Here is a 15,639-nt window from a genome sequence, read left to right on the forward strand (position 1 = left end):
TGTTTCAAATCTTTTGCTCATTTTTTATTGTTTTTCCTTTTATCATTAATTTGTAAGAGTATTTTACAACTTGTTATTCTGAATACTAATCATCTGTCAAGTGTATGTATTGTTAATCTTCTGTTCCATTCTGTAGATTGCCTTTTCATTTCCCTAATGATATTTCTTGACAAGCTGACATTTTTAATTTTGATGATTATAACCTCTATTATAATTTTTTTTTCTTTTAAGATTAATGCTTTTTGCCTTCTTGCCAAGAAATCGTTACCTTTTCCAGGATCATGAATATGTTCTCTTATGTCCACTTTTATAAGGGCAGTAGTTTTAGCTGCTTTGTTTAAGTTAACGGTTTATCCTTTATTTCATTTTTGCATATGTGTCAGGTGCAGATCATGCTTCTTTATTTTTACCCTGTGGGTTATTAGCCGATCTCCTTTCTATTATTCTGGAATTCCACAACTACTTACTATATTATTCTCTTATATATTCTACTATTTGTCTATTATTTATTCCTTTTAAGCTGTATTTTATGTTTCCCATGTTCTTGTGGACTTCTCTGAATGCTTCCTATGCGTTGTCCCATTCAGTAATTTCTTCTTCAGTGAATACTCATCTGCTGAATTTTAATTTTTCAATTGTTTATAATTGTTTTAATTTCTGAAAGTTTATTTGGTTCTGTCAAATCTGATTGCTCTCTACTCTTATTTTTCATGTTTCCCTTTTATTTCTTTAATATAGTAAATATAGTTATATTGTATATTTAGTAATTCAGCATACTAAGTCTGCTCATCTATTTATTTGTTTATTTTGTTGTTTGCTGTTTCTTATGGTTTTCTATAATGGTATCTGGTAGAGGAGGAAAAATGTCTTTTATCCTCTGTTTTGTTTTTTAAGATGTGGCCCCTGTAACAAAGGACAGATTAACAAGAGAAGAACATAAAAATGTTTTTAATATAAGTTTTATGTGATATGTGAGCAGCTGGTAAAGAATTCGCCTGCAATGAGGGAGACCAGGGTTCGATCCCTGATTTGGGAACATCCCCTGGAGAAGCAAAAGGCCACCACTCCAGTATTCTGGCCTAGAGAGTTCCATGGACTGTATATGTATATCCATGGGGTTGCAAAGAGTCGGACACAACTGAGCAACTTTCACTTGTAACCTACTTGAGCCTTCATAAAGAAATGATCTGAAGAAGTAGTAAAATCTGAATTTCTTTATGCTAGGTTTGCCCTTGAGGGCGGAAAGTTGTGGGAAAATGTGATAGGACCAAACAGTGTTTGAACTCAGCATAGTAAATTGAGGGATACAGTAAGGCCTGTTGATTCAGATTCCTCTTGGTATCCTTCTGTATTTGAAGGTAAACATACTTCTTTCTACCTGGTATTGAAAGGCACTTCTCACATAGGGGATCTTATTATCTGCTTCAGGGGAGGTTAACAAAGTCCCTCTTGCACCTGCCATTTCTTATATTCCTTCAATTTGATATATTTAATATGTCAAGGTGCCTTGTTTGGTGGTAGTATGTTATGGGTCTCATATCTTATGCATCTTTGTGTTTTATAATTTTTGGATTTAGCGTCATCACTTTGGGCAGGTCCTGGACTTTATGTCCTGTCCTAGGCATCCAATGTAATAGTTAAAAACAGAAGTTCAGTTCAGTTCAGTTCAGTTGCTCAGTCGTGTCTGACTCTTTGCAACCCCATGAATCGCAGCACGCCAGGCCTCCCTGTCCATCACCAACTCCCGGAGTTCACCAAAGCTCATGTGCATCGAGTCGGTGATGCCATCCAGCCATCTCATCCTCTGTCGTCCCCTTCTCCTCCTGCCCCCAATCCCTCCCAGCATCAGGGGCTTTTCCAATGAGTCAACTCTTCACATGAGGTGGCCAAAGTACTGGAGTTTCAGCCTCAGCATCAGTCCTTCCAATGAACACCCAGGACTGATCGATCTCCTTTAGGATGGACTGGTTGGATCTCCTTGCAGTCCAAGGGACTCGCAAGAGTCTTCTCCAGCACCATAGTTCAAAAGCATCAATTCTTCAGTGCTCAGCTTTCTTCACAGTCCAACTCTCACATCCATACATGACTACTGGAAAAACCATAGCCTTGACTAGACGGACCTTTGTTGGCAAAGTAATATCTCTGCTTTTCAATATGCTATTGAGGTTGGTCATAACTTTCCTTCCAAGGAGTAAGCGTCTTTTAATTTCATGGCTGCAATCACCATCTGCAGTGATTTTGGAGCCCCCCCAAAATAAAATCTGCCTATCTGAGGTTATTGATATTTCTCCCAGCAATCTTGATTCCAGCTTGTGCTTCTTCCAGCCCAGCGTTTCTCATGATGTACTCTGCTGCTGCTGCTGCTAAGTCACTTCAGTCATGTCCGACTCTGTGCGACCCCATAGACGGCAGCCCACCAGGCTCCCCCGTCCCTGGGATTCTCCAGGCAAGAACACTGGAGTGGGTTGCCATTTCCTTCTCCAATGCGTGAAAGTGAAAAGTGAAAGTGAAGTCGCTCAGTCGTGTCCGACCCTTAGCGACCCCATGGACTGCAGCCTACCAGGCTCCTCCATCCATGGGATTTTCCAGGCAAGAGTGCTGGAGTGGGTTGCCATTGCCTTCTCCAGATGTACTCTGCATATAATTTAAATAAGCAGGGTGACAATATACAGCCTTAATGTACTCCTTTTCCTATTTGGAACCAGTCTGTTGTTCCATGTCCAGTTCTAACTGTTGCTTTCTGACCTGCATACAGGTTTCTCAAGAGGCAGGTCAGGTGGTCTGATATTCCCATCTCTTTCAGAATTTCCCACAGCTTATTGTGATCCACACAGTCAAAGCCAAACAGAAGTTCACAGGATAACAAAGGCTGGTAGGGCAAAAGACAGCCTTGGCACTAGATTATTTCCTGATAGTCTTCATTTTGCTTTAATGTTCTTATTTTCCTATCAGGTTAGTGATCAATTTTAAAGTAGTTTTAAAAATGTTTTATTGAGTATTTTAGTTATTTCAATCTCTAGTTTAATATGGTGCTTAAAACTGACTCTAATGTATGTCTTTTTTCACATTATAAGCAGCTGTATTTATGCAGTAGTTATATTGCCCATACATCATCAGTAGAATCAAAACTTGACAGAAGACTTCAGTGAGAATCTAATCTAGTCCCTAGCTTTGTTTGCACATGGAATACTGACATCCTAAGAAATTAAGTGGCTTGCCTGTAGCTCATATAAGTAGTCAGAAGCACAGTTAGAACCCAAACTCAGACTCTCAACTCTCTTGCAGTGCTTTTTCCTCCATAGTGGATAATCTCCCTAATCTCTTATCTACATACACATTGTTACTCCCTTAATCTGTTGACTTTAAAATGGAGCTATCTGTACATCGTCCTAGCAGCCCTCAATCAGGGTTTTACTTTTATGCAAGTATTTGGATTGACACACATACTTACATTTATAGTCCCTTGCTAAAGAAAGTGAATATTTGTATATTAAAATTTAGTCATGCATAGGAAAGTTGATTTCTGTACACTGAGGTTCTGGTGTCAGCTTTAATTTTTGAATAAAGTCATTTTCTAAAGATTGCAGACAGAGATAAACTGTCTTGTAGCATTTTCCTTACATGAAAAGAACTGCTGTTAAGAATATGCTTTCATCTTTATTGTGGGTTATCAATGACCAGGACTTATAACCTTTCATTAGTGAAAAACAGTAATGACTACCTAAACACAATTAATCACAGAGCTTTTCCAAGCAGCCTTGATCACATTGGCTTGTCATCTCACTAAATAAGCATTTGATTGAACTTTCTGCAGCTGTTTGAAGTATGAATTGATTTGAGGAGGGAAATTTAGCATCATTTTTTCTTCATACTTCTTCAAACAATGTTCCAGAAGGAGAAGCAGTGATACTCCTCAGCAGGAAGTACTCAATCACTTTTCTAACAGTTGTGTTTGTGCCCTTCCATTGCTGGTCCTCCACTGGATTTAATTATTGATTAAATACAGCTAGGACATGTTGTTTTCTTGACATCTAGAGCTTGAACCAGTGCTCTAGTAATTATGGGGGTCAAGTGTAAATTTCACCAATATCTAATATTTTACTATTATCATTTTCCTGAATCATATCTCTCCCCTCATTTCCTCCTGTGCATGCCCTTCCATAGTGAAATCAAGTTTGTTCAAGCAATTGATTGCACCCCAGGGATGATTTAGTTATATTTTTATTATAGTCAAAAACTAAGAAAGAAATGAAGTAACTTGATGGTTTTTACAAACTACAAACCTCCAGAAGAGATTAGGAACACAGTTTCTCAAGGCTACATTAATAACAGTGAAGCAGAACAAAACCCAAACTAAAACAAAACCAGAACAACTAGTAAATTAGTTCTATCATTTGATTAAAACTGAGAGGTGAAAATGTTGACTATTGGGAGACAAACAGCTGCAGTAGGAAGTGGCAACCCATTCCAGTATTCTTGCCTGGAAAATTCATGGACAGAAGGGCCTCGAGGGCTATAGTCCACGGGCTTGCAAAGAGTTGGACCCAATTGAGCATGCATGCACACATGCACAGGAGACAAAGAAATAATTGCTTAACTTTCACACTTTTCAACTGGGTATTGAGAAACTTTATATAATCTAAGGGTTCAAAGAAATATCAGTATTCAGAATAGGCTTAAAAAAGACATAGGTTCTAAGATTTTGGTTACTTGAATGAGCGTTAGAAGTAGGAACATAGCAGTGTTTTTTTCTTTAATGCCTGGTAATGTTGCTATAACTTAGAGCTGACATTACTGGCATAAATAGGAAGCAGAGCTAATGCATTTATTCAGCATTTTTGAAAATGTTATGTCTTTTATTAAAGTAGAGATAGTTCAAGATCAGAAGTTGGCAAATAGGCTCTTTTCCACAAAGGTGTGATGATGTATTATTAAATATATAAGCAATCATAATATTAATACTTCACAGAGCAGCTTTATGGTCAGTTATATATTTTACTCTAATAAACCATGAAGAAATTATTTTTTTCCTCCTAAAAGCCAATAAATGAGTACCAAATTATGATACAGTAATTGAGTGTGATATGCTGTCTTGCAGTTAAAACTGCTAAATAATATACATCTGAATATAACTGTTACAGGAAGGGGGACCCCTTCCAGGGCCCAAAACTGGCCTCTTGTCTAACACTCAGAAATGAATTGTCCGAGGAGACACATGTGCTGACAAAGCAAGAGATTTTATTGGGAGAGGGCACCCGTGTGGAGAGCAGTAGGGTAAGGGAACCCAGGAGAACTGCTCTGCCGCGTGGCTTGCAGTCTCGGGTTTTATGGTGATGGGCTAGATTCTGGGTGGTCTTTGGCCAATCATTCTAATTCAGAGTCTTTCCTGGTGGCGCACACATCGCTCAGCCAAGATGGATGCTAGCTAGAGGGATTCTGGGAAGTGGACGGACATGCGGTGTCTCCTTTCGACCTTTCCCGCCCTCTTCCAGTTGGTGGTGGCTTATTAGTTCCGTATTCCTTATCAGGATCTCCTGTCATAAAACAACTCATGCAAATGGTTACTATGATGCCTGGCCAGGGTGGGCGGTTTCAATCAGTGTGCTTCCCCTAAGGTAACCATGCAGAATTCACGGGTGGTCCAGTGTTTAGGATCCTGAGCTTCCACAGCAGGGGGCCTGGATTTGATCTCTAGTCAGGGAAATAAGATTTCCTGCATGCTGCCAGGTTAGGCCAAAAAGATGAAAAATAAAAAGCCCTGCTGACTGACTATACTCGTGCAGATTTCCCTGTATGAGCTTTCTGTCATTTGTGCAATTACTATACTGAATTATAAACATGTGCCATTAGAAAATCGAGCAAAACATCATTACTGTTACCAAAAAAAAGAAATGTTGTAACATGGCTTTAGAATCAGTGCAAATATTCCTTGATCTAGGAATATTTTTTTGTCTATATTTTGGTCACAATTTTGTTTTCTTTGTCTCTTATTCCACAGTTTAGGATAGGGAATGGCAGAGACTAGATGGTTAGAGATTGTTTAGGTAAGTGGAATGTTTTTGAAAATTACATAGCAAGTGAGAAGTCTCAAATCATTAGATGTTAGTGCTTACAGAGAACATCTCTGTAACTCTCTTCTTTTTGAAGGTGAGTAAACTGAGGCCCAGGCTTCTCTGGTGCCCCAGTAGTAAAGAATCTGCTAGCCAATGTAGGAGGCATGGGTTGTATCCCTGGGTTGGCAAGAGCCCCTGGAGAAGGGAATGGCAACCCACTCCAGTATTCTTGCCTGGGAAAGCCCATGGAGAAAGGAGTCTGGTGACCTACAGTCCATGGAGTCACAAAAGAGTCAGACATGACTTACTAACAAACAACAAACTGAGGCCCAGAGGCATTAAGTGACGGTACATCTAAGTAAAGTTTGAACTTGAACCAGCTCTTTGGTTCCCTCTGAGGCCAGCAAATTTTCTATAATACTATAATACTTTCTATAATACTATAGTATTAAATTACAGATCAAATTGCAACATCCATTGAATCTTAGAAAAAACAAGAGAATTCCAGAAAAACATCTACTTCTGCTTCATTGACTATGCTAAAGCCTTTGACTGTGTTCAGTTCAGTTCAGTTCAGTCGCTCAGTCGTGTCTGACTCTTTGTGACCCCACGAATCGCAGCACTCCAGGCCTCCCTATCCATCACCAACTCCCAGAGTTCACCCAGACTCATATCCATCAAGTCAGTGATGCCATCCAGCCATCTCATCCTCTGTCGTCCCCTTCTCCTCCTGCCCCCAATCCCTCCCATCATCAGAGTCTTTTCCAATGAGTCAACTCTTTGCTTGAGGTGGCCAAAGTACTGGAGTTTCAGCTTTAGCATCATTCCTTCCAAAGAAATCCCAGGGCTGATCTCCTTCAGAATGGACTGGTTGGATCTCCTTAGATCACAATAAACTTGAAAATTCTTAAAGAGATGGGAATACCAGACCGCCTCACCTGCCTCCTGAGAAGCCTGTATGCAGGTCAAGAAGCAACAGAACTGGACATGGAACAATGGACTGGTTCCAAATCAGGAAAGCAGTGCATCAAGGCTGTATATTGTCACCTGCTTGTTTAACTTATGTGCAAAGTACATCATGCAAAATGCCGGGCTGGATGAAGCACAAGCTGAATCAAGATGGCTGGGAGAAACATCAGTAACCTTAGATATACAGATGACACCATGCTTATGGCAGAAAGTGAAGAGAAACTAAAGAGACTTTTGATGAAGGTGAAAGATGAGAGTGAAAAACTTGGCTTAAAACTCAACATTCAAAAAACGAAGATCATGGCATCCGGTCCCATCACTTCGTGGCAAATAGATGGGGTCACAATGGAAACAGTGACAGACTTTATTTTCTTGCATTCCAAAGTCACTGCAGATGGTGACTGCAGCCATGAAATTAAAAGATGCTTGCTCCTTGGAAGAAAAGCTATGACCAATGTGGACAGTATATTAAAAAGCAGAGACATTGCTTTGCCAACAAAGGTCCATGTAGTCAAAGCTATGGATTTTGCAGTAGTTATCTATGGATGTGAAAGTTGGACCATAAAGAAGGCTGAGTGTTGAAGAATTGATGCTTTTGAACTGTGGTGTTGAAGACTCTTGAGAGTCCCTTGGACTGCAAGGAGATCAAACCAGTCAATCCTAAAGGAAATCAATCCCAAGTATTCATTGGAAGGACTGACGCTGAAGCTGAAGCTCTAATACTTTGGCTACCTGATGCGAAGAGCTGACTCATTTGGAAAGACCCTGATGCTGGGAAAGATTGAAGGCAGGAGGAGAAGGGGATGACAGAAGATGAGATGGTTGGATGGCATCACCAACTCGATGGACATGAGTTTGAGCAAGCTCCACGAGATGGTTAATGGACAGGGAAGCCTCGTGTGTTGCAGTCCATGGGGTCGCAAAGGGTCGGACACAACTGAGTGACTGAACAGCAAAAACAATACTATAATACTGTAGTATTATAGTATACTGTAATACTAATAATAATTTGCACACTGCCTTCTGTGCAGTTTAAGAATACCGATTTTGGCATTGCCATTGACACTGGTGTGCTGGGTAAGCCAAGATCAAGTTGCATAATTTGTTTCCTGAACCCATCAGAGAAGGAGTACTTCTGAAGATGTTTGATTCAGCAGTTCACATGAGAAGTGAATTTGACCTTGCCGTGACCAGGAGATGAGAAACACTCTTTCCATCAACTTGCTAGTTCCCTAGAGAATCTATGGCTCCGCTCATATATTTTATTTACTGTCCTCCATTGTCTGAAAGTAACTGAAACCACAGAATGAAATGCATTGTGGATATAGCTGGCTTCACATTTTGGGGGCAAAATTAGTTTTGCTCATGCTTGTTTTTGCTTGATTGATAGTAGCAAAACATGCAAGAAGTAATGAGACCTTCCACAAAATACGTCTTTACTGGAACATAATAAATGACTGTGGCTAACCTCATTTACAGTGACTGCAGAATTCAACCCCTGAAACTGATAAGAAACTATAGTGGTAACAGGCACTCACAGGGCACAAAAAAATACTGATGGTGAGGTACAGTAACCTTAACCATTCTCTCAGGCTTAACACCCTTGCCATCTTTCCTATCACTCGTCTAGCTGGGGAGAGGGGCCCTATTTACACTTGTCTTCATGAAAGTAGATGTGAATAGCAAGTTCTTCAACAGCTATGGAAGCAAGACAAGAGTTATTGCTTCCTTCACTTTGTGATCTGATGACTTTTGGAAGATAGTAGTGAAAAAAATCAATATTAGATGGCTCTTGAAAAGAATACAGTGGCTTTTGTTATATTTCTGGGAAGGAACATTTTGCAGTGAGCAACTTAAACTGATGACATTAGTCTGTCTGACGCCTAGATTTGGATGAAATAAGTAAGCCCTGGAATCTTTTTCCTCGGTTAGATTTTTAAACAATGAAATATTTCAAATAAATGAAAAGCACAGAAATAATGTAATCAACGGCCATTATATTTAACATATCTCAACATTTTGCCATATGCTTTTCTTTCAGATGTTTTATAGATAACTAAACTGATTATAGATGTGCAGTTGCTCTGTTATTCTTTTCTAATCTAATTCTCATGTCTTAGTCCTCAGAGGAGCCATACTGGGTGCATATTAATGCCATTCCTGCATATTACTTATTCATAAACCATTGTCTTGAGTAGTCTCAAACTTCTTGTAAATGGTATTATATTGTGTATACCATTTCCCAACTTGACTTTTTCATTCAATATTATCGTTATTTTTGTTTGTTGAAATATTTTTAAAATTTATTTGGCTGTGCTGAGTCTTAGCTGCAGCATGCCGGGATCTTTAGTTCCCTGACCAGGGGTTGAACCCTGGCCCCCTACATTGGGAATGTGGAGTCTTAGCCATTGGACCACCAGGGAAGTCCTTCAACATTATGTTTTAAAGATTTAAACACATAGATATATAGCTCTGATTCATTTTAGCTAATGCAGCATGCTCCAGCATGTGAAAATACTATAGTTTATCTGTACTCCTATTGAATGTTAGGATATTCCTAGTTTTTTGCTATTATAAACAATGCTGCAATGAGTGTCTTGTATATGTCTCATGCAGCTGTGTGAGATTATCCTTAGGGATAAATAACTAGAAGTGAGATTGCTGAGTTACAGGGCAAATGTATCTTGAGCTTTCAGTTCAGTTCAGTTGCTCAGTCATGTCCGACTCTTTGCAACCCCATGGACTGCAGCACTCCAGGCCTCCCTGTCCATCACCAACTCCTGGAGTTTACTCAAAATGACATTTATTGGCCAAGTGGTTGTACCAGTCTGTATTTCTATCAGCAGTATATGAAAATTCTTGTTTTTCTACCTACTTGTCAATATACTGACAAAACAGCATTGTTAAATGGTTTGATTTTTGTTAATCTAATGGTTATGAAATGGTATCTTCTTTTTTTTTCTTTTATATTTTTCTTATTACTAGTGCTGTCTAGCACATTTAAATGTTTCCTGGATGCCCTGTAGTCCTTTTTTTACATCAGAGTTTTGGATAAGTAATGTAATCAGATAGCCAAAAAATAAAGCAATATTTGAAAAGTGCATATTGAAAAGTACTATTTCCATCCTACCACATTGACCTGACCCTTCTTTCATTTTATTGGTTTCTTGTATATCTTTCCAGTGTTTTTATACAAATAGATGCAAACTTGAATTCATATTCTTATTTTCCCACCTTACACAAAAATAATATACTATTGGGTTGGCCAAAATGTTCATTCGAGTTTTTCTGTGTAATATGTTATGAAAAAAAACTAACGAACCTTTTGGCCAAACCAATATGTATATTGTTCTAAACCTTGATTTTTCCACTTAACTGTATATCTTGGGGCTCTTTTCTTTTCACTAGGTACTTTTTAATCCCTGCACAATATTCCACTTTTAGGTGTAACACAGATTTTTTAACCAGCCTTCTCTTGATGAATGCTCTGTTTTTCTCTACTTTGTTGTTATAAGAAACAATACTGTAAGGAATACTCTTCATCTTGTTCTGAATTATCTATATGATAAATTTCTAGAAGTGGGCCATAGGATAGTTTTGTAGTTTGGTTCTAGTATTTGATTCTTTGTGAGTCTGCTTCTATTTTTGTTGTGTATGCTGTTTTTAACTTACAAAGCATTGTTTCTTTGCATGTCTGGTTATGTTTGGCTTTTTTAAAAAAAAATGTTGAACAATTTGGAACATTGGATCAGGTACCTTACTCTAAAGAGAAATGAGTTCTTTTGTCCAGGTTTCTGAGGACAAAACCAGTTCGTAACAACCAAAATCAAGGTTTAAAGTCCTCTAAAAGACATAGGCAGTTCCACCATAATACTTTTTTTGTGTGTTAACCTCTCCCTTCGATAGGCCTAGGACTTGGATTTCTATGTCTCTTGCCACCTTCAGAATGATATCTTCTTTGATGAATGATGAAAGAATAATGAAATCAATTAGTATGAAATCAATTAATACATGAAAAGGCGTTCAACATCATCTATAATTAGTTATTCAGTTGCTCAGTCGTGTCTGACTCTTTGTGACCCCATGAACCACAGCACACCAGGCCTCCCTGTTCATTACCAACTCTTGGAGTCCACCCAAACCCATGTCCATTGAGTCGGTGATGCTATCCAACCATCTCATCCTCTGTCGTCCCCTTCTCCTCCCAGCATCAGGGTCTTTTCAAATGAGTCAGTTCTCCGCATCAGGTGGCCAAAGTATTGGAGTTTTAACTTCAACATCAGTCCTTCCAATGAACACCCAGGACTGATTTCCTTTAGGATGGACTGCTTGGATCTCTTTGTAGTCCAAGGGACTCTCAAGAGTCTTCTCCAACACCACAGTTCAAAAGCATCAATTCTACAGCGCTCAGCTTTCTTCACAGTCCAACTCTCACATCCATACATGACCACAGGAAAAACCATAGCCTTGACTAGACAGACCTTTGTTGGTAAAGTAATGTCTCTGCTTTTGAATATGCTATCTAGGTTGGTCATAACTTTCCTTCCAAGGAGTAAGCATCTTTTAATTTCATGGCTGCAGTCATCATCTGCAGTGATTTTGGAGCCCCCCCCCCAAAAAAAGTCAGCCACTGTTTTCACTGTTTCCCCATCTAATTGCCATGAAGTGATGGGACCAGATGCCATGATCTTAGTTTTCTGAATGTTGAGTTTTAAGTCAACTTTTTCACTCTCTCACTTTCATCAAAGGCTCTTTAGTTCTTTGCTTTCTGCCATAAGAGTGATGTCACCTGCATATCTGAGGTTATTGATACTTCTCTTGGCAATCTTGATTCTAGCTTGTGCTTCCTCCAGCCCAGCATTTCTCATGATGTACTCTGCATATAAGTTAAATAAGTAGGGTGACTATATACAGCCTTGACATACTCCTTTTCCTATTTGGAACCAGTCTGTTGCTCCATGTCCAGTTCTAACTGTTGCTTCCTGACCTACATACAGATTTCTCAAGAGGCAGGTCAGGTGGTCTAGTATTCTCATCTCTTTCAGAATTTTCCACAGTTTATTGTGATCCATAATTAAGAGTATGCAAATTAAAGCAACAAGTTTCCACTCATCAGTTAAATTTAACTCATCAAAAAGCTTAAAAGTTGACAAGAATGCATATCTTTATTTGGAAAGGAAGTACATGAAAATATTAGCAGTTCTTTCCTCTAAAAAGCAGGCCTAGGGTTGAGTGAAGGAGGAGAAGATGTATTCTTTTCATGGTATGTGCTGTTTAGTACTTAAATTTTTAACCTCATGTATATATTTTTAAAATAAAAATATAACATTTTAGAGGCAAATGCCTAGATACTTAACTTTTTCTTTACACTTTGGGAAACGTTTTGATGTGATCAAAGTAATACGGCCTAAAAAACGTTTGCACTATATAAAGGGCTATCAGTTTACTAAATACCTATTCAGTTCATATAGTTGTGAATGTAGCAGAAATATTTGCTAAAAAAAAGTCCAAGTGATTAGACCTTCTGAGTTCTAATTAAAATGGTAGCAGCAAAGATCAACAGACGTTCATGATATTTAAGGATTTCCTTTTTCTACCTTGATGTCAGGGTAAGGTACTTGCTGTGACATTGCAGAGATCAGGTAAAATAAAAGTCTGTAACTTGTGTCTTCTTGGAAGCCCAAGGGCTTTCATATTCCTAGACTCAAGGCAGTTGATGCATCCTGAATGAAATCAAAACTTAAATTACTATGCTGAATAAAGGTGTTCTTAACATTAAAACATTTAAAGTTTTAACCAATACTTTTTGTCTTTCTACTTTTTCTTTTTCATGTAATCACTGTCCAGGCATAAGTATGTATGTATGTGCATGTGTGTTTCATTTTTGTTTTGTTATAATTACTGTTGTTGGAAATATGGTTCCTTTTAAATAGTCAGTTTTCTGTTAATGAAGTTATTAATGCCGCCTTTCTGATCCCCTTTGTTTGGACTTAGATCCTCTCATGCTGAGCAGCTCTTCCCAGATGTACTTGGTGCAGTTAATTTAAGAAATCCAGTTTATGCTTGGAATAAAGATGAGGCTAATAGTTATAATTCTAGAACTCAGGTGCCCTCATGGTCAGGTTGTTCGATTTTAAACTATTGCAAAGAAGTAAAAGATTGGTAGCACTTACCACAATTCATATTTTATGTATTCTTTTTACAGTAATCAAGAAAGATAGTTTATTTCTCTATAATTGTACCAATCATAACAATTCAGATTTCTGATCACGTCTTATCTCTGACTGACAGGGAAGAGGGGAGAATGAAGTGTCTAATGCTTGTGCAATATTCCCTGACTTCACTGTGGGGGAAAAATAGCTTAGTACCATAGTTCTAGAATAAATCTAAAAGTGCATTTATACTTTGTTAATATTCTAGGTGAAAAAGTGTTTATATCTCTGTATGGAGCTGCCGTAGACATGAACATAAGGTTGGACAAGAATTCCTTGATCCTGGAGAAAACTTACATATCTCTGGCCAATCAGCGAACTGTAACTATTCACAACCACAGTAGCATCATTGCCCATTTCCAGTGGAAGGTATTTGCTACCCAGGAAGAGGAAGACCAAGAAAAGTACAGGTTTGTAAGAAAAATCACTATCCATATAATTTGAAGGAACATGAAACTTAGTTATGAAAATTCTGTGGCTTTTGTGGTAAGTTTCTAACCAACTCAAGCAATGTCAGATGTATTATCATTTGGGTCCAGTATACAATGCCCCTTGTTTCATTTAAAGAACGTAGACTGAACTATGTGAAACACATTGTCTGTCCTCAGTTAATCTTATCCTGCTTATGTTAGTAATTTATCAGTAGCTGGTTTCCTGAATTTTAAAGACCAAATACATCATTCTTCACTATTCTCTCAAAACAAATCTACATGTCTTTATTTCTTTTTATAACCCTAACCAGATCAATCAGTTTTTATAGGGTTTCTAAAAGTAATCTCTTTTGGATTGGGATCATTGTGGACTACTTTTTTCCCAGTGAAAAGAAACTTTCAGAGAAGACAAAGAATGGGGGAAATGAAGGCTTAGATAAAATGGCTTTAATAATTTCAGTTTTAGTAGCATTGCTCAATCCTCACTAACTGTATAACTTAATAGAGGTTTCTTGTTGGTATTTTAATCTGCTGCTTTTTAAAATGATACTTCAGGCAGTGGAGAAAATTAATAAAATGGAAAGCCAAACTTTTAATTAATCTCATCACTGTTAAATTTTTAATATTTCTCTTTTTTACTGAATCTATCATTGACTCTTTTAAACTCCATTTGCAATTTTAGCTTCCCCCATCCTCCCTGAATTAGCACTTTTGCTGCTTTCATTGGAATTTATTTCAATCTTTTTTATTTGCCTCTCCATTTTCATTAAAGATTAGCCCCAAGAAGCTTCAAAGCTCTGTTCAACACCAAGTTAGTATGTGATAAAAATAAAAAGTCTTAGGTCTGTGGAGACCAGGCAGAAATCTCCCAGCGAGCTGTCCCTAATGAATCAGAAGGAGCGGTGACAGGGGTAGGATGCCGCGGACCAGAAGCTTGTCATCCAGACAGTGAGCTTTAATCACCACATTGCCACTGTGCCACCTTTAAAAAGTGAGAAAAGAAAAGCCTTTCCTGCCTAAAAACTTCATGTTGCCTCACAGCGTAGAAACACCAGTAGTTTAAAAAGGCAAGAGGAGACCTCTTGTCCATTGCTTCATCGGTCCGGATTCTTCAGCTGACATGTATGTACCAACAATCAGAATGGTCCAGGTATGTTCAAAGATAAAAAACAGAGCAGGTACAAATGCAGAAACAGCAGTAAAGTAGTGTTTCAGTACCCTCCTTGTGCTGTGGGCATAATCTTTTGGGGAGAAAAGAGTATGCACTATCAGAGAAGAAGTGTTAGTTGGTGGCTCAGTCATGTCCGACTCTTTGCGACCCCATGGACTGTAGCCCACCAGGTTTCTCTGTCCATGGGATTCTCTAGGCAAGAATAATGGAGTGGGTTGCCATTCCCTTCTCCAGGGGATCTTCCCAACTCAGGGATCAAACCCGGGTCTCCTGCATTGCAGGCAGATTCTCTGCAGACTGTCTGGGCCACCAGGGAAAATCATCAGAGGGAAAGCCAGCTTTAATTTCAACTATGTCTTTGTGTTTGACCAAATGTATAGGACGTGACTGATGCCATGCCTATGTCCAAAAGATATGTAAGGAAGTTATTCAATAGTGAAACTCAGGAAAAATTCAAACCAATTGCTGTCAGAAATTCTAAGAGATTATAATTTTAACCACACGTGAATGGACATTTCTACCCTCCCCCACACTTCTTGTCCCCGCAAACACTCATGGCCCTATCTGTAATATTATCTTTGAGGCTTATTCTTCCTTTTCTTTTGCATTGTCTCCCTTGCTCTTTCTGTTAGATCCTCCTGGCTGTTTTTTTGTTTGTTTGTTTGTTTGTTTTGTTTATTTGTTTGCTTTTTTTGTAGCAAGGAAACAATATAATAGAGCATTTTAACCATCACAATTGGAAGCCCAAATTTATCATCGTGGATCATACCCCTCCCTTAAATTATGAACTTGAAAAGTGGCTT

The 15,639-nt window shown here is 38.4% G+C and overlaps 1 protein-coding gene across 2 annotated transcripts in view; it reads left to right on the forward strand.

The window, feature by feature from the left end:
- Nucleotides 1–15,639, forward strand: part of HYDIN (HYDIN axonemal central pair apparatus protein) — a 420,256-nt gene that overhangs the window by 131,335 nt on the left and 273,282 nt on the right. For both annotated transcript variants that reach the window (XM_044932144.2, XM_044932145.2), the window contains exon 9: nucleotides 13,443–13,644. In XM_044932144.2, the coding sequence (XP_044788079.2) occupies nucleotides 13,443–13,644 (202 nt within the window). The remainder of the gene's footprint in view (nucleotides 1–13,442; nucleotides 13,645–15,639) is intronic.

This window comes from Bubalus bubalis, chromosome 18 (genome assembly GCF_019923935.1).
Source record: "Bubalus bubalis isolate 160015118507 breed Murrah chromosome 18, NDDB_SH_1, whole genome shotgun sequence".
NCBI lineage: Eukaryota > Metazoa > Chordata > Mammalia > Artiodactyla > Bovidae > Bubalus > Bubalus bubalis.